The sequence below is a fragment of the Corvus cornix genome, chromosome 14, assembly GCF_000738735.6.
Source record: "Corvus cornix cornix isolate S_Up_H32 chromosome 14, ASM73873v5, whole genome shotgun sequence".
Taxonomy (NCBI): Eukaryota; Metazoa; Chordata; class Aves; order Passeriformes; family Corvidae; genus Corvus; species Corvus cornix.
In genome coordinates this window covers 13,686,542-13,708,677 of record NC_046344.1, presented here as the reverse complement: position 1 = coordinate 13,708,677, position 22,136 = coordinate 13,686,542, and the positions used below count along the sequence as shown (strand labels likewise).

The window sequence follows — 22,136 nt, the reverse complement described above, 5'->3', positions numbered from 1 at the left end:
TTACTGCTCCTTGGGTTGGGCTGGACCTGGGGAGGTGGGAGAAGTGCTGGAGGCTCATCTTGCTCCCACCAGCTCCTGGCGCATTCCCCCAGCTCAGGGAACACAGCCCCCCTGTCCCACCCTCAGGCACACAGAGGGGCAGGGGGCCTCCAGAGCAGCTGGCAGGTCTCTCCCAGAAGTGCAGGATCACTCTGTGCGTGCTCACAGGGAAAGCAGAGCCAGCATTGCCCTGCTCCAGCCAAGGCAGCCGGGCAGCTGCCCCTTCATAGGCCGGAAGAGGCAAATTCCCACAGGTCAATGCCAAGCCCCCAGGGTGCCTCATTATTTTCTGGTCCTCTAGCAGGGATGCTTGGGGCTGAGGGAGCCATGGGCTCCCTCTGGAGCCCCTTCCCTGCCTTTTACCCCTCAGGTGGCTCATGATGAAAAGACTGATCCCTGCACTCTACCAGGGGCCAAAATCACTTCCAGATTTATCTGAAGACATCAAACAGGTGATAAACCAAACTGAGCATTCCTGGCTGTGTGCAGGAGGAATCAGACTGCAAGGTCTTTGAGACCAACGAACCAAACCTGGTTATTTTTCCCTTCTTCATCAGCTGATCGTGTAGCTTTGCCTTTTACCCCAAATATCCCCCTTACACCAAAACTACCACCCCTGGTGCACCCCTGGTGTCACCCTGCCACTGAGGCTGGCCCCATGTGAACCTAGGATTCTGGACACTTCCCATCTTCCAGTGCACACATCCCTTTCTGCCTGGAAGAAACAAACAGCAAACACTGGAGAAAAGGACCACTCTCAGCCTTTGGTCTGAAGAGTCTGTGCTGCATCCAGGCAGCACTGGTGCAGTGCAATTCCAGAGCCTCCTTGCAAAGGGATATTTTCTGTAGCACCCTCCCCTCCTGCCAAGATGGCTTGGAACCTGCAAGCTCTCCAACATCCCTTCTGCAGAGTCTGAAACTGCTTGGATCAGCTTCAGCCCTGACAGGAATCCTCGCGAATGAGTTGTCCTCTTTGTAGCGACTCGCTGACTCCCCCAGAGCTAGGTGGGGCTGACCTGGTGCTGAGAGGTGATGGCTGGTGGGCCGTCAGCATCCCGCGTTCCCTCCCAGCGGCAGGGATGTGCGTGGGTGTGAGCCGGCGTCCCTCTGGCGCGGCGGATTCGGGAGGGAGCGCACTAGATGGTGCTGTTCAACCTTTGGCTGCCATTTAAAAGGCTCCTGCAAGGTCGTAAGCGATGCAGAAACCCCGTGTTTTTATTCAAAAACCTTTTTGGAACTGGGGGATAGATAGAAATACTCTTGGATACGAGGTCCTACACCGACCACCGACAGAGGCAAAAGGCAGCTCGCTCAGAGGGATGGGTTGCCTCCCACTTCGGGCCTGCAGCACCCTCAGTGCTGAGGCAGGACCTGGGGTTTGACTACATGACCAATGATGGCTGAAGGGACTGCCAAGAAAATAATGTCCTGGGGTGCAAGAGGGGGCTGACAGCTCTCTCTTGGACTGCTGGAAAGATGCTGCTTACAGAACAGGAGGAAGAAAATGTATTAGCATTCAAAATAAAAGCATTGGTGTTGTGGTGCTGGCAGCCTGGGGCATCCCAAAGAGCCTGGCTGGGATGAGGCACCAACAGCCCAGTGGCACTGCCACTGAGGGGACAAGCAAGCAGAGCCACAGGATATGGCTGGCAGGAGAACAAAGCAGAGAAGTGGCCATGGAGGTCCAGGCTGGGGGCTGGATGAGAGCTCCTGCCTCACTAGGAGGGATGGATGGAGCAGATCTGAGTGAGAGCAGTGAGGATATCCATAGACAGCCATGCCAGGGCTGGGGGCAAAACTGGAAGTAAGTGATGCTGATTTCAACCATCACAGCATCCCTTCTTGCAGGGTCTAAAGATATCTGCCCACCCTGGCCATGTCAGCCCTCCAAAGCATCCACGGAGCTGCAGGTGCAGGTCCCTCAGGCAGCCTGGGTATGCCTCCTTCTTTGGATTCCCCAGCTCAAAGAGGCAAACACATTGCTTCTAATGCTGGGTGAAAAGGATGAAGCACTGTTTGGACACCAAGTTTATGCCTTTTCACTCAGATCCTGCTCTTTCATAAAGCCCATGATGGAGCCTGCTCTTCCAGGCAGAGGGAAGGTTGCAGGGCTTGGCTGCGCTGGGCACTCAGATCCTTCCCCTCCAGAAAAATCATCCCAGTTTCCCAGTTCACTCCTGTTCCCACATGGATGCTTTCTTGCAGATCCCCTTTTTGTGCTGGGGTACAGGCCTGGAGCAGGTGGATAGGGCAAAAGCTTTACTGTTCACATCAAAAATAACAAGAACTGTAGCCAGGATGATCTCCTTTCAGGAATGTAAGGGGAGGAGGGTCTGGACCAGCGAAGGCAGCTGTCTGAACTGGTTTTTTGCAGCTGCCAGTGTTTGCCCACGGTGGTGCAGATGCCCAAATGGCAGATGGAAGCCCCAGTATGTAAACTTGAGCCCCTGCAGTGTCCCAGCACCCTGGCCTGTTCTCCCAGGGGTTTGTTCTGCCTTCCTCTCCCGGTGTTTCTCTTCATGCCTGCCCTGGCATCAGCCTCTTTCCCCCAGCTCTGCTTGCCCTTCCCGCTGGATTACAGAGCCCCCAAACCTGATGTTTCCCCAAAAAAAGATCACAGACAAGCTTGTGCTGTGCCTTGGGAAGCTGCTCTGGATGAGCTGCTCACCCAGCACTCTCCTCACAGAGGAACTTGACATGGACATTTATTTGTCTTCCCACACTTCTGTGACCCTCCTACCGCCAACCCTTAGACCATCCCCAGCTCCTTTCTGACTATCAGCCACCTCTAGCCTCATGTTTTGGGCTTAGGACTGGAGTTTTGGTCAAAGCTTTCCCCATACTCCTTCTCCTCCATTCCAACCAGCCAGGGAGAGTCACAGCAGCTCATGGCCACTCTCCTCTGCTTGGTTTGCGCCATCCATAACTGCAGTAACAGCCAATGACCATATCGGCTGATGTTCCTCTGCGCTGGCTGGGCAAAGCCCAGTTTGTTCACGTGGGCTTCTCTTCTCACTCCTGTCCCAGCCACCCCAGCTAAACCCTGGGCTCCCATCTCAGCTCAGGGCTGTGGCATAGAAGTGTATGAACTGATAGGGATGCCAGGACCTTGGTGTGTCCCCCAACCCTCCCCACCTGGCCTTTGTGCTCTTTTTGGGGAAAGGTTCCCATATCTGACAGACCCTCACAGACCCCTGCTAGATCTGAGACCCTGCTACATCCAAGACCCTGAGAGATCCCTGCTGCATCCCAGACCCTACAACTCCCCTGGTTTTGATCAACCTTCTCTGCCCAAAGCAATGGCACAGGAGCTCAGCCAGCACCACCAATGCCCAGTGCTCTTCATCCCCAGCCGGTGAAGGTGAGCACCCCTCAGTGACACCCCACACGCCTTCCTGCACCCACCTTTGGGGTCCAGCCCGGGCCTGTGCCCTGCACTCCTGCCTCTCCATGCTCCAGACCACCAGGCTCGCTGCTCCTCTTGGGGTGCCAGGGGTGGGATGCCGTCCGCACGCATCCCAGAAGTGCCACTCTGCAGAGAGAAGAGATGTCAGCTTGTCCCTGCTGGGACCACCTTACCTAGGAGATGTTCCCAGGGGAGCTGGGCCAGGCAGGGACACCCTGTGCTTCCCACTCATAGGAGTGGAACCTGTTCCTATGGTCCTGAAGGACACACTTCACATCTTGCCTCTCCATGAGACGGAGATGTCTGGAGCACGGTGTGCCCTGTCTTGAGCACTGGGCCTCTGGAGTGGTTATCCCTGCTGAAATGGTCCCAGCTTACAGAGCTGGGGCAGGAGGGAGCAGCAGTATCAGGGGACAACCCTGTCCCTGGTTTCCAAGCCCCACTGCAGAGCCAGGGCCCACCCACCTGCCCAGGCCGTGGCTCGCCCTCTGCTCCAGAGTCTCCATGGCGGGATGGGATGAGAAGAGCATGAGGAACAGCTGCATGGAAGCCACTGGTTCCTGCAACAGGGTTATCCCAGAGCAGCCTGTGGTAATTCAACCTGCTTGATTCTGCCAGGAAAGATGGGTCTCCTTTACCCAACCCTCGGTGACCACAACCTGGGCTGCTGGAAGGTGGGGGAAGGCTGGTGCAGTGCAGAAATACCAGCTGCTCTGCTCTCGCAGATCTGTTTTGTGATGCTGGGCAAGATCTTCTGGCTTAACTGTGATCACCAGCTTGGCTGGTGAGAGCCACCTCAGCACTTGGTGGTGCCTCGATGTCTGTCCTGCAGCCCCGAGGTTTCCAGTGTGACCCTTTGGGTATGATCTCCATCAGCAGTGCAGCTTGAAGAGCTGGTCCCCACGTTCCTGGCTCACTCCTCCTGGAGGGTCAGCTCTCCCAGGGAGTTGGCAAAAATTTTGTGACAAGTAAGGCCTGTAGACTATGTTTTGGCTAATTTTCCACCTCTGGTGACCAGGCAGCGGCCAGTTGGACACACGCTGCTGTTTCTCTGTTCTCTCCTGGGATGAGTCTCGCTGACGGTGCCTCTGCTTTGACAAGGCTTTCCCCGGACATGAGGAAGATGGTCAGGGAACTCTCAATCCCGCAATTTTGGTTTATTGTGAGTCCACCTAGTGGCCCACGGGTTTATGGTCGGCTTTGCTGGGTGTAGGGAGGCTTGTGAGGACATCTCAGAAACACTCAAGCATCCAAGGCAAGCTCTAGAAATCATTTTACCTCTGCACTCTGCCTGACAGGTACAGTTTAGGTCCCAGCTTGCCATTGTCCTTCATCAGGAGAGCTCCGAGCCCATGAAGTGACAACAGCAGCTGAGGCTGTGGCTGGTTTGCTGAGGTCCAAGCCCCAGCTACTCCTGGGCAGGGGATCCCTATGATCACATTGGGCACTGCTGAGGGAAGCCCCACGGCATTCTCACCCCCCAATTCTCCTGCAGAATGATTCTCTCAGCCTCAAGCTCCTCAGACAGGGCATTAGATGCCCCAAATGCTCCTCTGAGTGATCCCAGCAGCCAGAAGCTAATTGCCACTGGCAGCTAATTCCTAGTAGCGGGCTCCTGGTGGCTGCCCGTGTCAGGCAGGACAGCTGTGCTGGCAGGAGGTCGCGGTCTGCCAGCCAGAGCCCTTGCTGGGCCCTTCTGTGTGCTGCAGGACCAGGTGTATTCTGGGCCAGGGGGACTGGCCAGCCCCAGCTCGGGCACCCCCAGTCCTGGCAGGGCACTTCTGAGAGCCTCTGCTCTTTCAGCTCTCTGGTAAGATAGCCACAGGCCCTCTGGGATCTCTCTCTACCCACACTGAGACTCCAGCCTCCACCACCCCTTTCCAACCTCCCACTTCCCAGCAGCACCTTGAAAATCCCCAGCTGCAGGTGGGGTTGCCCACCTTTGCCATCTTCCCTGTGAGATGGCCCTTCCTCGGAGCAACTGTCCTGTGCCCCCTCCCCAGCAAGGGCCACCCCTCCTGGCCGACCTGGGGGATGGGACTCCCACACTGATGTGTCACCAGCACCCAGTGAAGGTGGCCAGGGCTCAGCATGGGCATATCCTGGAGCCCTTCCACCCCCAGTGACCTGCCCGAGGGTCATTGGAGGTTTCCCTGCATGGTTCCTCCTCCATGGTGGGAGTGAGTGGGACAGTGCCAGGAAAGGTTCAGCACTGATGGACATCAGCTGAGGCCCTGACCAGCCAAAATGCTGGACATGCCAAAATGGGGCCGACCTGCTTCCTCCTGCAGGGAAAAGTCCTGCCTGATGAGCTGGGGCTGCTCAGTGGGAGCTATTTATCCACACACTTAGCGGAGAGTCTCCAAACTCTTCTGCAGCTTTAACTGCCCTAGCACAAGCCCAGCCCAGGAGGTCATCTTGGCATTGACTCATCTCAAGGTTTTCCAGCATGAGGTGAACAGATATGGAGAGTGTTGGTCTCATCCTGACAGAAAACTCAAGAAATTGCTCACAAAATCATTCACTGTGGGAGGCAGCTCAGAGAAGTGGGGGGTCTCTGTATTTGAAGGGATCCAAGACTTGCTCCACAGCAAAGGCAAACCTGCTCTGGCACTGGATGTCAGCCATGGGATTCCCTGTCCCCTTCTGCCAGAGCTTCTGGGCCCATAACCCATGCTCACCACTTGGCAACTCTCTGCCTCTCTCCTAAAATCTTCCCTTCCTGTGCCAGGCAGGTGAACCACAGCAGAGCCAAGGCCTCTCCAGCACAGAAAGTCTGGGAGCAGGGGGAGTCACGGAATTGTGATCATGACCATCAAATTGCCACACCATGGAATCCCACTTCCCTGGGGAACAGATTACAAGAGCTGCTCCCTGGACATGTGAGCATCAGGCCAGGCAGCTTTGAGTGTCCCATCTCCTCCAGACACCAAGCCTTGGGCTGCCTTCCATAGAAGCGGCTTCCCAGCCCTTTGTCCCCTTTCCCCAACAGGACAGGGAGGCTCCTGTCACTCCCCTGCTCTGCAGGGCTGGAGACACCATCTGGTGTCCAACCATCTCATGTCCAACCATCTCACACCACTCGTGCTCATGCTGTGCCCTTCAGCCTGTGCAGCTCCTCTCCGCCACGGGAGAGCTGCCAGCAGCCAGACCCCTGCAGCCTTGGCCATCTCACCCCAGGGCTCCCCTGGTGCTCCCCCAGGGAATAGACTCCCGCTTTGATTGTCCTGCTGGGCATCCTCTTACCAGTGCATCTCCTGTCAGCAGCCCTTCCCTGGACACATGCTGGCTGGCACAGCGACCAGCATCCAGAGAACCCACAGCTGGCAAATGTGAGCAAATCCAGCCTCGTATTGTCTTTCATCCTGATCCTTTATAGTTACAGTGGCTCAAAACATGAGAAAGCACATCTGGAAGCAGATGTACAGTTCCAAATCTTGTCCAGACCTTGGGCTTAGACTCTTCATGTTGGCAGCATCTTCCCCAGTGTGCCAAGGCCATGTCATGGAGAACATGTCTCACAGAGGAGCTTGACATGGACTTTGGTTCCTCTTCCCACACTTCTGTGACTCTCCCAGGGCTGTGAGGTGAGTGCCCATGGTCTTGGGTGACCACCTTGTGGGCGATGTCCCACGAGACACCAGTCAATGCCAGAAGTCATCCCAGTGCACCTGAGCTTTGTCCTGCAGTGGGACACGGAGCAGAGGTGTCTGCCCAGGAGGTCCAGGTCTTGCTGTTCCCAACAGAGGGGTATTTCTAGGTCTCCAATGCTGAACATGTTTAGCTCAGCCTATTTACCTTAGTCTTGCATTCAACAGCTGCTCAGAGACCCCTGCCATGAAAATTCTGCCTGATGGAAATGAATGATTTGGCCTGAATTCTCATCCTCTGTCTCCCAGGTGGTTTGTGCTCTTCATGTGTCAGTCTGGCCTGGCAGCTTCTGTGCTGGGCAGACCTCTGGATGGACCATGTGGAGCAGTTGGGAGTTTTGGGAATGCCTTGGTGATGATCAGAGCAACTGTCTGCGTTGGGCAGCGAGGCTTAGTGAGCCCCCACTGTGCTTCAGCCTTCCGAAGAGCCTCTGCTTCAGGGTGGCATCCACATCCCTGACTCCTGTCCCTTGGATCCCTTGGTGGATCTCAGGATGGACTGTCCAGGGCTGGTAACTCACAGCTTTCCACTTACTCACTGATTGTGCATCCATTCCCTGCAGAAGCTTCTAGCATTGGCCATTTTACCCCCACTGGAGGGGGACTGTAGTTCTGGAGGATTCCCAGTATCTGTGAGTGCAGCAAGAACAGAATGGCTCAACCTGGGGCTTGCAGTAACAACCAAATCTCTCTGAGGCTGTTTCCTCCCTGGGTCACTTGTGCCTGTCTGTGCCTTGTAAGCACTATCCCGATGGATGAATGCCTGTGCCCACCTCAGAGGGCATCTGGGGGTGCAGTGAGTCCCCCACCCTCAGAAGAGGGACTCCTCTGCTGTCCTTTGTCATGAGGACAAAACCCTGGGCAAGGCCTCTGGGCTCTTTGAAGTGAGTCCTTTTAGTTTCTCCATTGCTGTTTCCTTTCCATGCTCTTACTGAAGATCCTCATGGCTACACATGAGCCACTGGCCTTGGGTGGCACTGAGCTACCCGCAGCAGAAATAAGGACATTTTGGATTTAAGGGGATCCTGCAAGGCCTGTGGGTTCCTGAGTGAGGTCACACCCACCAGAGACCCCAGTTCCTTGCTGTGCAGAGTTCTTTGCTGGCTCAGCCCCATCCTCATCCCATGGCCACCAATGCCTGTCCAGCCACGTAGCTCACAGCTGTTTTCAATCCCTGTGGACGCAGCTTGGCCATCCATGCCCTCCTGTCCTGCTGTGGACCAGGTGTGGACCCTCACCCAGAACTGCCTCAGGGGACAGTTCAGCTCAGGACAGGCCATACCCAGTGCCTGGAGGGGGTGGGTGGTTGGTGTGCCCTGCTCATCTCCAGCATCTGCAGCTGCCACCTCAACCCCTCTCAGCTCATTCCCACCAGTTCCCACCTCCTCCTGCCCAAACACTCACACTAGCCGGGCTGTGTGGCCACACTGTCCCCACTCATGTCCCACCTGCCCTTCGCTGCCGCTGGTTTTATTTCCTTTCCAGGTTCCTTGGCTCTGGTCTCTGCTGTGCTGTGTTGGGAAGACAAAGTGAGTCCAGGTGTGGTCTCCACTTCTCCTCCCCGGCGGCGCTGGCTCTTCACAGCGTGGACACTTCTATTCCTGCATCAGTTGTATCCCATGTCCTTAGAGGAAGGTGATTCCCCCATCCCAGGGCAACAGCACCTTCCCAGGGTAAATCCCAGGGCATGGCTAATTTAAGGGGAGCCACCCCAGCTGCCAAGTCCCCGTGGGAACCACCACCCCAAAACCAGGCCCGGAACGAACCTGACCTTGCAGCCCTCTGTGCCACCACTGTCCTGGAGAGGCAGTGAGGGGTGAGGGTCCCACTGAGGTCCTGGCAGGATCCCGGCGGGTTTTCGGGGCTGGCCGGAGCTGGGAACATCCCTGCCCTCTTTGTGCTCCCCTGGTGAGCAGTGCAGTGCAAATATCAGCCGCGTTCTTTGAAATGAAAATAAAACTGATAAAAGTCAGGCAAATCCTCCTGCCGGCCCCCACTGCCGGCCTGAGCAGTGGCTCTTTCTGCTGCCGAGCCGGCTCCCGCAGTTATCAATACATTATGTATGCCGGTGTCCGTCGGCCAGAGCCTTTTGTTGATGCTGAATATGTCCTGGCCAACAAAAGTGGACTGGATTAGCCACAGTGGATTAAAAGATTTTCTTCTTGGAGTTTACCTAATAATATAACAATTGACATAGAAGGTCTCTTTGAACCCTACACGACTCTCTTATTTTACCATCTGTGAGTTTGCTCTCTGTGCTGCTGATGGGGCGCCCGTCTGCCGGTGGCGCCGGTGGTGGGAACGTCGCCCGGAGCCAAATTTATCGCTGAGCAGAAGAAAGCAGCCCGTGTTTGAAGGGAGCCGGCGGGAAGGGAAAGTGGCACAACTTCTGTCCTCCTGCCTTTGTCCTCGGCCCTTCTGCTGGTGGCTCACCAGGCTGGCGATGCTGCGGTGTGAGGAGAGAAGAGACCCAAGGAGCGGGCTCCAGCAGTGGGGAAGCCACCCGCTCATCTGCAATTTGAGGTGTCTGGAGAGGTCCCAGACGGAATAAGCTCCTTTATTAACCATGAATTTTGGGAGAGTTGCCGAACTGTGAGCCAATGGAGTTTGCTCGTCTCAGTTCCAGCCGTTGGGATCTGGCCGCTGTCCCTGGTCTCCATTGCAAGATGGGTCAGGCAGCGGCGGCAGCGGCACTGGGAAACATGGAGGGCAGCGGCAGCAGGGGAGGAAGGCTCCCCCCAGCATCCTGCGGTGCCGCCGGCCCTCGCCCCCTCCTCCGGCACACCCTGGCGTCCCAGCCTCGGGCTTTGATCTCATCCGGGGGGGCTCCATTCACAAGTCTTTCATTGCAGCCTTTGGAAATATCCGTCCTCAGAAGTCGCCAGTAATGAGATGGGGAGACGATGAGCAATTTAGGCGCCGTTCTTTCTCGCTTGCGTTTTTTATCTCCATATCCCCCCCCTTTTTTTCCCCCTTTTTTTTTTTTTTTTTTTTTTTTTTTTTGCAAAGACACTTCTGGAGCAGTGCCGACTTTGTATGGGATCACCGCACCACCCCAGACCTGCCGGGGGGGCAGGAATATGGGGCTCGTGCCTCTCAGCTGGGGGCCTTTGATGAAGCTGCTTTGCGAAATTTGATTTGAAAGGCCTACGATGGCAATTTGGGGAGAATGGTGGAGCCTTTCTCCACCCGCCTCTCTTTGTCTCCTGCCCAAAGGGGGGTTTCATTGTGGGTGCCGGGGCGAGGGGGTCGGGGCGGCGGCGTGGGTGGGGTGGGGCGGCGGAGGGACCGCGGCGCGGGAGAACAATAAGCGGGAGATGGGGAGAGTTGGGATTCTCACCTGCCCGGGCGTTCGCAGTCCGCCATGACGGGAGCAGCCGCCCTGCTTGCCGCCGGCCGCAGCACTTTTTTTCCCCAGACTCTTGAACCTATTTCCCTTTCTTGGCAAGTGCGTGGCTGGAAGATGGGAATCTTTACTTTATATTGCAGCTTGGGCTTCCCAGCCTGATTGGCTGCAGCCAGGACCAAATGCTGGTCCTTCCATCCCATCGTCACTATGGCAACCGGCCCCGTTAGGCACCACCGATTTACTTATAATTGCTAGGTAAATAGTCAAGACAGGCCGCTTTCATCCCACACCCAGAGATTGCTCTTCCTCATCTCCTTTTTTCCCTACTTTTTTTTTTCTTGGAGGAGGAAGCCCTGAAGAGCAGCATCACTTAAGGAAACTCTTTGAAGGCTGTTGCAGAAAGCGGTGCCTCCCCTGGCCAGCCTTTCCCATCGCTCCCGCTGCACAATGCCTCGGTGCCAAGGCTTTCCTGCACCATCACGGCTCATCACCGTCAATCCTCGCCATCCTCCTCCTCTGAGGAGCGGCGCTGGGTGCAGATGCACGATGCCCTACCAGTCACTTCTTCTGTTTCCTACAGGGATTCCACACTCGTTCATCCCAAGAGCCAGGATGGGGCCAAACAGTCCTCCATGGCCTCTTCCCTCCTTCCCCACTGCTGCCGTTTATGATTCCTGTTCACAGCACTGGGGTTTTCTACCAGGGAGCTGGCAGTGCCTCGATCAGCCATCCCTTTTCCTGGATTCGTGGTGCTGGCTGGAATGGGGAAGTGGTACCTCTGGCCATGCTCATCCCCACAGCCCAGGATGCTTCCTGCCTTCCAGCCAAGCTGCTCCGAGCCAGGTCTGTGAGGCCCAGAGCCTCCTGTTCTTCTGGAGGGTGTTAATGATGATGGACAGAGCACAGGGCTGGACACCAGACCTGTGATGTGGACATGGGTTCATGCTCACAGCTGAGTGGGTCCTGCAGGTGGGAATGTGGTCCTGGCTCCATCCTCATGGTCCAGGGATGGATGTGGCAGGCAGAGAACAGCAAACAGCCCAGCCCAGCCCTGCTGGCAGGAACACCAGCATGGGACCTGCAGTGTGCTTCTGTTCCCATGGGTCATTACTGGCACCAAACATCAGTTCCAGGAAAATGGGGGGGAAAGGGTCTTAGGGAGAATCTAAAGCCTGAAGAGATCAGGAGAAAATGGACAGCAAGGCAAGAGATTAACAGGGTGGGCTTGAGGGAAAGGAAGCCGAGGTCATCTTCCCATTTCCTCCTCAGAGCCATCCAGAGAGTGGCTTCAGGGCAGCTGCAGGAGGAGCAGTAGGAGACTCTGCCCAAGCTCATTATTTTGTTGGAAGAACTTGGAGATTCCCACTCTGGGGAGCAGAGAGGAGACAAAGGTGACCGCAGATGGCAACATGAACCCAGCCGAGAAGAGAGGAGAAAGGAGCCATGGGGCAGCAGGTGTGTCCAGGGCTTCTGAAGGAACTGGGGGTGAACTAGTTGATCCTCAGACAGATCCTACCTACCCACTGCCAGAAAGAGTTGTCTGGAGCCTGGCAGATGTGATAATAACTTTCCTTTTCACACGTCACAGGGAGAGCCTGGAAGGGGCAGGTCACTGACCCTGACAGCAGCACCAGTGAGTTGGCAGAGACACTCCTGGAGATGGGCTTTGTGGGCACCTGATTAAATAACCTCCATCTGGGAACTGGGATGATTGTGAAGGGAAGCCTGTCTCCTGGGAGCAGCAGCAGCAGTGAACGATGCCCACAGTAAAGCTCCCATGGGCATGCAAAGGGCTGGTGACAATGTGGTCACCAAAGGCTTCCAGAGAAGTGGAGCAGCCTGGGGAAAGGGGCTGGCTGGTGCCTGGGGCAGCTGCTGCCATAACAGCTGGTCTCAGTGCTGGGCAAAGAGCCCACCTGGGGCCAGGTCAAGCAAAGGGAGGCACCAAGGATGGGCTCTCCCCGCCCAAGCTCATCAGCAGCCGGCTCAGGGTGGCCGGGAAGGCTCAGCTCAAACAAACATTGCAGCCCCGATCCAGCCGAGCACTGCATCCCCCAGTGCAGCGAGTGGGTCCACACCATGCAGCCACACTAAGGACGGTGTCACAGCGCCAGCTGTGCTCTGGGCCAGCAGCTGGCTGCTCCGGGCTCTGCTGGGCACGGGGGACAGGTTTGGGACTCAGGCTGGGACTCTCGGCACAGCTCGGAGGCTGTTGCGGGTCCCGCCGCGCTCTGGTCCTGCCGGGGGCTGCTCTCTTACTTGTGCTTTCTGTCTGTTAAAGGCGGCGTTTCTGTGCAGTGCTCTGGGGCTTGGCTGAGTGGGGATCACTCCCTCGGCACTGAGGACGAGTTGGTTCCTCCCCGGATACCTGCAGGTCCCCGCTCCCACCTGCGCTCGGGGCCGTGGCGGCAGAGCTCGCGCTGCCCTCCGAGCATCCTCCAGCAGTTCCCATGGTAACTCCCGGCTCACGGGCTCTGAGCCAGCAGCTTTAGCCACACGCCATCACGGCTTCAGCCACACACACCCACTGCCAGCTCCCTTGCCAGGGTCTTGTCACCTTCCACCCTCTTCTCTGCTGGTCCCTTCACAGAGGACCCACTGCCTTGCTCCTCACTGCAGAGAGTGGCTCCACAAGCCCCTCCAACAAGGAGCCCTACAAGGGCCTTAATTCACCTTGTTCTTCAGCAGATCATGCAGAAGACAGGGAAAAAACAAACAATAAAAGGTGACACAGCATTCAAAGAAGAGAAGGGAGCTCAGCACGACAGGCAGGTCTGGGTATGAGAGATTTCCACAGTGCTTTAAACTCTGCACATCCCAGGACCATCTAGCCGGATGGAAACCCACTAGCCTAGTGCCTGCATCCAGGGAGATTTCCCTCCATTTTTGGTGCTGGCACACAGGTCCCACCCTTTAAAAGAGTAGAGAACTGCTGTGAAAAGAAAAAGCAACAGCTAATGATTTCTAGAGGAAAAGCCTTGCAGCAAGACTTGAAGCTCAATAGACCGAGAGGATAAAGTGTGAGAAAAAAGAGAAAATCCCACGTACGGCAAAGTCCTGCACTGGGTGCAGAGCATGACAAGGCTCCATTCCCAGAGCTGGAGCAAGGCAGCTTAAAGTTAGGAGTAAAGACTTTCCACCCCTTGAAACCTTCCAAATCCATACATGGCTTTTATGGGGAAGGATCTAACCAAACTCAGGTCCTCGACCAGCCTCAAAAGTCAAGGGACAGCATCCTAAGGAATAAAACGAGCAGGCACAGACAGTGATGGGCTGTGGAGGCAGAGTCACCTCACATCCTGCTGAGCGGGTGAGACTCAGCTGGGAAAGGCCACCCGGCTCTCACAACACATGCAGGAGGGGTCTGTCAAGGAGTTTAAAGGGCTGTCAAGGAAATTAAAATGTCTTGGAATGTGTGAGTAGTCTCCATGGGAATAAATACCTGGCTGAAGCACAAAAATCCTGGCTCCATCCGTGCCTGGAGCACTGCCAGGGAAATCCCCTTCCCACTGCTCCCTTTCCCCCTTTCCCCTAGCATGTCCCACCCTGTTTGCTCCCTCCACTTCATTTCAACTCTGCTCGGGGGACACATCCCTGGGGGCACCAGGGCACAAGGACCTTCTCACATCCCTGGGTACCCAGAAGGCCTGTGAGCAGAGCCCTGCTCCCATCTCAGAAATGCCATTTTCTGTGTTTGAGTGCTCTGGCTGGCCTGAACCAGCACCATTTCCAGTGTTACCATGGCAATGGCTGCCTGGAAAATGTGTGCAATGGATGCACAGAGCAGCAGAGTCCAGCCAGGCAAAGGCCTCTGTGGCCAGTCCAGAGCTGGCATGGCCACCCCTCTCAGCTCTTCCTCCTGCAGCCAAGGAGCCCAACCTGAGCCCACAGCATGTGGCAGGAGCAGGGAATGGAGGGAATTCCACCTACCTGTCCCTGCTCCGTGTGTCCATCTCCCCATGTCCAGTGTCCCCAGGCCAGCTCAGCCCCTGGCTGCAGGAGAGATGGTGGCAGGAGCATGGCAGGGAGATTTTGGCAATTCATTTGCATATGTAGATTTTATTAGGTTTTTTTTTTCTTTCTTTCTTATGACTCCTGACTATAAAAACTAAACCCCCATGTCCCTCTCCACTCAGGCTCAATCAGACCTTGCCTGGCTGCAGACTGGTCTCACCTGGCTGTCCCCCAAGACCCCGGCCACCATCAGGCCACCAGCTCTGCCCTGACACAACTGGCCATGCCACGTCCCACGTCATCCCCTCCAGGGCTGGGGCAGCTGGCCAAGATGAGCAGTGTGTCAGTAACCAGCAGGGCTGGAAAAGCCAGCAGTCACTCATGGAGAGCCACCAGGGCCGTCTGCTGGCCACGGCCAGCCAGCACCTGAGGCTGACAGCCCCAGGGCAGCCCCAGGGATGCTCTCACAGAGCCAGGTCGTTGTCTGCTGCTCCTCTTCCCTGGGCTCCAGGTGATCCAGCATGTGGCCAACCACTCCACCCTGCCCTCCCTGCCTGCAGCCACCTCTCCTGGAGGTGATGCTTTGGCACACGAGAATTGCTTGGGCAGGTGGGAGAGGAGATAGCACAGCACGTGGCCGCAGAAGGAGCTCAGGCGGGAGGGTGACTGTCCATACCCCAGAGGAGGGAGGGAACAGAGCTACTGGAGTCCCTCCCCTCCTGCCCTTCCCCTCCCGCCAGCACCTGGGAGCTGCTCTTCCTCAGACCAGCACTCACCCCCCTCCCTGCCGGCTGCTTTGCAGGGGGGAACTGCAGCACAGAACAGTGAGGTTGGGAGGACCTCTGGAGGTCTCAGGCCAAGCTCCTGCTCCGAGCATGGCTGGCTGCAAGGCTCCAGTGGGTCACTCGGGGCCTCACCCTGTCCTAGGACTGCACCACCCTCCTGTGGAAGTTTTTCCTTAAGTCCAGCCAGTGTTTCTGCCATCACTACCCATGGTCTCCTGTCCTTCCCTCTGCAACAAGCGTGGCTCCATCTTGATCCCCAAAATCCAGAATGATTTGTCACTCACAGGCAGAACCACCAGGATCTTTGCTGCCACTTCCTCATCCCCAGAGCAAATTCCAGGGAGAGAGCAAAGCTGTGGGGGTGAGCACAGCACATACTCCCAGCTTCAACAGCCTGAGCATCCCAGACCAGCTGTCTGGAAGGAATGGTGTCCTCTGGATCTCAAAACAAACACTGCGGTGATATTTGAAAGGATTTGCTGAAATTGTCTAAGTGAGTTTGTAAATCTCATGTCTCCTTGATTAATGCCATAGGATGGGGGATGACTTTCAGGCTACATTTCGACCTGTGCTGACACCAGGTTTGGGCTGATTCACAGAACTCCTAAAAGTCACATCCCTTTGGAACAGTGATTCCAAACCAAGAGGCTCCAAGCCAGGAGGGAAAGACAGGCCTACACCTATAAGACCAGCAGGAAAGGACATGCTGCTTTTGCTATTGCTCCCCAAATACCCCTTTTGTTTGAATACAGAGGGGCTTGTTAGGAATTTACAAGGAAAATGCTGTTTAATTCATGAAGGTAAACAGGTAAGAAAACATTTGTTGAGAAGCAGAGCCTTAATCTCAAGCTGGTTTTTGGATCAGTGACTGCAACTTGCTGGGAATCACAAGTGAGACAGGCAAAATTCAAACATTGCTTCCAGATACCAGCAAACACCAGAATTCAGAACCACCAAGTCCCAAACAGCAGGATTAGTCCAGCCATACCACCCAAGGCCTTTCCAGCTTGGATGCTTTCCCCAGTTAACATTTTTCTCTGCTTTATTGTTTTTCAGTGTTGCATTTGGGGATGATTCCCTACCACACCCCCTCCACAACCAGAACATGGGCCCAAATTTCATGTTCCAAGGGGCAGTTCCATATCTGTGGCTTGCTGGGACTGTGAAAGAGAGTGGCATGTTTTTGTTACCTGAGGAATTAATTAAACAGGAATCCCTCAGTCCTGGATTGACCTTCTCACTTCCCAGTGCTGCTGGTTGATACAGCACACTTGCCTCTCCCAGCCTCTCATTCACCTTCCTTCCACTGCTGTCTTGAGAATTTTTCACCATTCCCACTTCCAAGCACTGCTATCCCAACCTGGCCTAACACTGCCAGATCCAAGGTGACCCTGGGCAGGGCTCTCTGGCAGTTTGTTGGGGGCTGTCACGTCCTTGCCAGCTGCCAGCCTGGTGTTGGATCCTCTCAATGCTCCACGTGCCTGTGCCTGGCTCTGGGCCAGGAGCAGGAGGCTGGTGACCTTTGCAGAAGCCTGAGGCAGTGCTGCGGTCTGAGCTGTGCTTGGTAGCCAGGCCCTTCCCCTGTTCAGGGGTGGGTTTTCAACTTCAGGCTGACAGCACCCTACTTGCACCCGTGGGTTTGTGGCGTTTGTGGCTTCCTGGGAACATGCTGTCATGGCAAACTACCAGATCCTCTGATCCCCCCCCCGTCAGGGCAGCAAAGGAACCATTATTTGTCAGACTGAGCCCACCTAGACAGGGAAAAACCATCCCTCAAGCAGCACCAAACTCTCCAGCTGCAGCCAGTGCCGTACAAGCAGGACAGGTCTAACACTGGGCCTGAGCTATTCCTCCACCTCCTCGAGGTAACCTGGAAGGGGGGGTTGTAGCCTGAACTACCTCAAATGCTGCACAGGTGTTCCCTCCCCACCTCGAGACATTTGGTACTGTGCCCAGCAGCTCTGTGTGCTCCAGCTTTGCTTCCCCTGAGGCTGCAGCACTCCTGGTCCACAGTTTCCAGCTTCCCTCAAGGCAGCAGAGTAATCCATGAGAGCACATTTTTGGGCCACATCCAACATGGGTATTAAGGAAAGGAGCAAGGGGAAGGTTTCTCAGGAAAGGCAGGATGAGAGAAAGCCAGGATTCACCATATCCCAAATAGATTCCCCCAGAGAACCTCCTGCAGCTCCAGCTGTGCTCATGCAGTGCCCCCCTTAGAACCCTCACCCCCGGTGGGTCAGGAGCTCTCCCCAAAAAGCTCCTGCTACCCCTTGTCACCCCCCAAGCCCTCCCAAGGCAGCACATCCTGCAGATGCCCAATGAGCAGCTCTGGAGACCACTCAGGGTCCAGGCCAGGCGGTTTTGGCAGAGAGAGGCCACACAACCAGAGCCTCAGTTCCACAGAACCAAAACCTCCCACCCCAGGGACAGAGCAGCAGCTGCTCCCTGTCCCCTTGGCCACCCCCAACAGCTCCTTCAGCACCGAGGAGCTCTGAAGCACCCGGGGACCCCCACGGGGCTGGGCAGGATCCAGGCAGGCGCCAGCCAGGCTCGGGAGGCCAGGCACGTTCCAGCAAAGCTGTGGAGGGGGGCCACGAGAGAGCCACGGGCTGAAGCTTTGCTGGGAGCTGCATTAAAATGCATGAGCTGCGCTGGCCCTAATGATGAGCAGAGCTGTCAAACAAGGAGCTTGTCCCAGCTAATTATCTCTAACGAGGGCAGAGTGTCAGGGTCCCCGAGGAGCTGGGCAGCAGCTTCCCACTCAGCTCAGTTGCAGCAGAGAGAGAAGATAAGCAAATGTCATTGTGCTGGCCTAGCTGCACAGTCATTAATTAGGCAAATATGACCTTCTGTGCCAGTTTGCTCTTGAGAACCTGGACTTGCTGGGGATGGGACACACAGGCAGGCTGGAAACATCCCAGCTTCTGCCACCCAGCCTGTTCCCCCTGTGCCCCTGCAAAAACAGCACAGCCCCATCTGGCAGTCCCAACCAGCCCTACCAACCTGTGCCAGGCTCCCTGCGGGCTCAGATACCCCTTATGAGGACTCCAACCCCATCTCTGTCCTAAAGAGCAGCAGAGAAGTCTGGTTTTCATGAAATGCTGCTGTTTGGATCATATTCAACTCTACCACCTCCCTCACCCAACCCCCAGCACAGCCCTGTGGAGGCTCTGTGCTCACCCAGTGATTGCCTCTGCACCACCTCTCCCCCAGACATTCAAGGCACTGGCAATCTCCACTCCCCTGTGGTCCTGCTCCATTCCAGTGCAGAGGGGATGAGCCACATGCTGCTCTACAAGCCCAGTTTCTCTCTCATCAGTCCTGTGGCTCACAAACCAAGGCAGTGCACTTGCCCTGATGGGCAGAGAGAGGGAAGCCCAAGACAGGGGTAAGGAAAAGCCTCTTCCAGGAGCAAGCAATGATCCAGAGAGACAACCCACACAAGGTTCAGCCTGCAAGCTCTGTGCTTGTCCCTCACCTCAGAGCTGAGGGGAAAGGGGGTGAGGCTGATTTTGATCCACCCAGAAACTCACTGCACCACCACAAAGCTTCCAGACAACACCAGGGACTCCCAGTGCTGTTCCTCAGCCTGTAATTATGGCAAGTGCTTTGCAATCCCTTGTCACCAGACAGCAGCAAAGGCTTCAACACCCACTTCAGCTACATTTTTACAAAACAGAAGATTTAAAAGTCACCAACTTACAACAGAAACAGGGCTGTAACCCAGGGGTTAGCGAGCTGTGCTGGGGAGCTCAGCCCCACCTGCTGAGGGGTTCGGGGTCACACTTTTGGGGCACAACCACCTCTGCTGGATGAAGCCGGGCATTGATCTGAGTTACACTGTGTCTCACAGTCCCTGCTACAACACACTGATAAGTATCAGAGAGAAGCTTACTGCTTTTAATACCAAAATACGTATTTTGTATCACAAGTGGGCTCTCCACAGCAGCCAACTGCTCCTACAGGCAGAAGTTCTACACTGAGTCAGTCTGACAAGAACTCTCAGAGCCACAGCACAGAAACTCTTTCCTCAGACCACAGGAACAGGTCCTCACTGAATTTAGGCTGTCATGACACTTCAGGAACATGGTTTTCACGTGGCCTCTTCCCCACCAGCGTGGCTCAGACAGCAGAGCCCCTGAACCCCACTGCTTTATCTGCAGCAGGCTTTTGCTCCCAAGGTTTCTCTCCTTCTACTGCTTCTGCACTGCCTGTTGCTGTTCTTTCAGCTGGCTGACGAGCTCTTCAGCATACACCTTGAAGAGTGGGACAGGGTCCTGTAACAAAGCAGAGGATAAACCACTTAAAAGGGTAGTGAACATGAGCAGCAACAAGGGGAGGTGCAGTGGGGAGCCCAGGGACTGCTGGCAGAGGAAGATGTGACTGGGTTTTATTGAGGGGCTGAACAAGGCAACCTGTTGTGCCACAGCTACTGCTCAGCTCTGTAACCCTCCCTCAGAGAGGGCAGGCACCTGTGTGGGACAATCAGCAGCTTCCCCAGTTCTGAGAGCAGATGAGAACCATCAGTAGCCCCCAAGGATCCCTTTCCTTCCTTCCTTTTCCTTTCCCTCCCTCCTCACATTGCCTGCCATCAGAGCTGTACTGGAGCACGTGGGTGAACACATCCTTTGAAGAAGCTGGATGTGCAGCCACAACACCTCAGTGCTGAGCACTGCCTCAGGAACTCACCTTTTTTTCCAGGAGCCTCTGTTTTTCGATGGCTTCTTCCAAACTCAAGCCAACCCATTCAGCTTCTTCTTCTGGGATCACAAATTCCTGTGATAAAAAAAGAAGGTAGCACAGTCTTTGCAGGTGACCAAGATGCAAATCCTCCCTATGCCCAGGACACAAACATGTGATCCAGTGGGAGCATTACTACAGACAAATCTTAAAGCACTGTTCCCGCATTTCTAATACCCAAGGTCCACTTCCCTTCTCTCCTTTCTCCTTAGCAGGGGTCCTGCTCTCTGATCAGCTGTGTCTGCTCTTGCAGTTCTTTTATGTAGTTCTGGGGCTGTTTCTCAGCACAACTCCGCGGACTGTGGGTGCTGGTGGTGTTTCCACGCTGGCAACCACCACCAGCTGCACAAAACTGAACAGCACATGGGCACTCTGGGCTCCTCCTTCCAGGGGTAGCACAAATTCTTACTGTTTTTTATTGCAGCCTCTCACTGGCCTCAGTCACAGCAAAAATACTGCTTCTTGTGTCCCTAAATGATGAGTACAAAAATTAGCAGCCCACAGAGAGACAAGAAAAACCTGATGATGTCTATATTTTCTCTGCCCATACCCTCATCCCTCAGCACAGGAGCACCAACACCAATGACAGGTGACCCTCCAAGCAGCAAACACCAGGACAGGGACTGCAGGCCAGGAACCCACTTTGTACTTGTCATAGATGGCCTCTCTCCTGGCTGGATCATTGGGATGCAGCTCAGGATCCCTCCGGGCCAGGCGCAGCAGCATCGTCCGCTTCAAATCCATCCCGAGCTTGGAGCACATGTCAACCTTGGGAGTCTGGAGAAAGGGAGCCTGGGGTTAAGCTACACCAAGGGACCAGCTGCCAGGGAACACAGGAGTCTCCCAGCACACTGACAGCACTGGCAGTTTATCCACACACAGCAGAGGCTCCAGGACACATGCTGTGAAAGGGGAAGGGTCTGTCGGATTTGTTCTGGAGACAATCTGATCACACGTCTGAGTTTTAATATCAAGGGCTCCAGTCAAGAAGGTATTAAAGGCTGGGAGCATTAGAGCTGTGCTAAAACATTAACTGCAGCACTTGTTCAGCCTGGAGGAGAGGAGACTGAGGGCAGAGCTCAGCAGGGGCTGCAGCTCCTGCCAAGGGGCAGCTCCGATCTCTGCTCCCTGTGCCAGGGACAGGACCCAGGGAATGGCTGGAGCTGGGCCAGGGCAGGGTCAGGCTGGAGATCAGGGAAAGGTTCTTCCCCCAGAGGGTGCTGGGCGCTGAACAGGTTTGGGAATGGGCACGGCCCCGAGGCTGCCAGAGCTCCAGGAGCATTTGGACAATGCTCAGGCACAGGGGTGGGGTTGCTGGGGTGTCTGTGCAGGGCCAGGAGCTGGACTCGATGATCCTTGGGGGCCTATTCCAACTTGGGATTTTCTGCGCCTGAATTCTAGGATGCCCTGCCTGCCCGCCCATGGCGCACCGTGGGCACAGCCCTGCCTGGCCGGGAGCCCCGCCGGGCGCGGGCCGTACCTTGAGGATGTAGAAGTCGAAGCCGAAGGCGGCGTCGATGAGGTCGAGCGTGCGCATGGTGACGGTGATGGTCAGCGTGGCGTCCAGGATCTCGCTGTAAAACTGCCGCTCGAAGAGCTGCGGCTTCCACGTCTTGGGCAGCCTGGTGGAGAGCTGGGCACGGCGCGGCCGTCAGGGGCTGCCCCGGGGAGAGGCGGCGGCCGCTGCCAGCAGGCCCCGGTGGCACCGGCCCGGGCTCGGGGAAGGGCGCAGCGCTCACCTTGTCGTTGCGCGCGTAGCGGAAGCCGCGGATCCATCCCTCGCCGCCCCAGAGCCCCTCGTTGGCGGCCGGCGGGAAGTACACGGGCACCGGCACGTCCTGCACGCGCTCGCGCTCGCCGGTGCGCGGGTTCCGCCGGTAGCGCAGGCCGTGCGGCTGCCAGTGCACGGGGGTGGGCGGCGTGTCGTCCTGAAGCGAGGCCAGGTAGTGCTGCGGCAGCCGGGCGCAGATGCCCTCCCGCATCCGCATCGCGGCCCAGAGCCGTGGCGGGAACCGGTGCAGCGGCATCGCTCCGGCCCCGCGGCCCCCGCCCCGGCCCCGGCGCTGCCGCTTCCGCTTCCGCTCCGCGCGGCCTCAAGCACGGCCACGGCCACCGCTCATTGGCTGGCGCGGACGGAGCACGACGGCGGCCGGGAGGGGCCGTGCCCCGCCCGCGTTTCGTCCCCGCCAAGACCGGAGAGGGTTCGAGGGTGG

General features: G+C 56.3%; 1 protein-coding gene across 1 annotated transcript; it reads right to left on the bottom strand.

The window, feature by feature from the left end:
* Positions 1–19,060: 19,060 nt before the first annotated feature.
* On the bottom strand, positions 19,061–22,005 carry MRPL28 (mitochondrial ribosomal protein L28). The gene is made up of 5 exons (XM_039560589.1): positions 21,663–22,005; positions 21,404–21,556; positions 20,566–20,700; positions 19,873–19,959; positions 19,061–19,460 (listed from the first exon to the last, which is right to left on the bottom strand). Exons 1-5 carry the CDS (start codon positions 21,948–21,950, stop codon positions 19,377–19,379), a joined length of 747 nt encoding a protein of 248 aa, XP_039416523.1. The 5' UTR covers positions 21,951–22,005; the 3' UTR covers positions 19,061–19,376.
* Between the last annotated feature and the right edge of the window lie 131 nt (positions 22,006–22,136).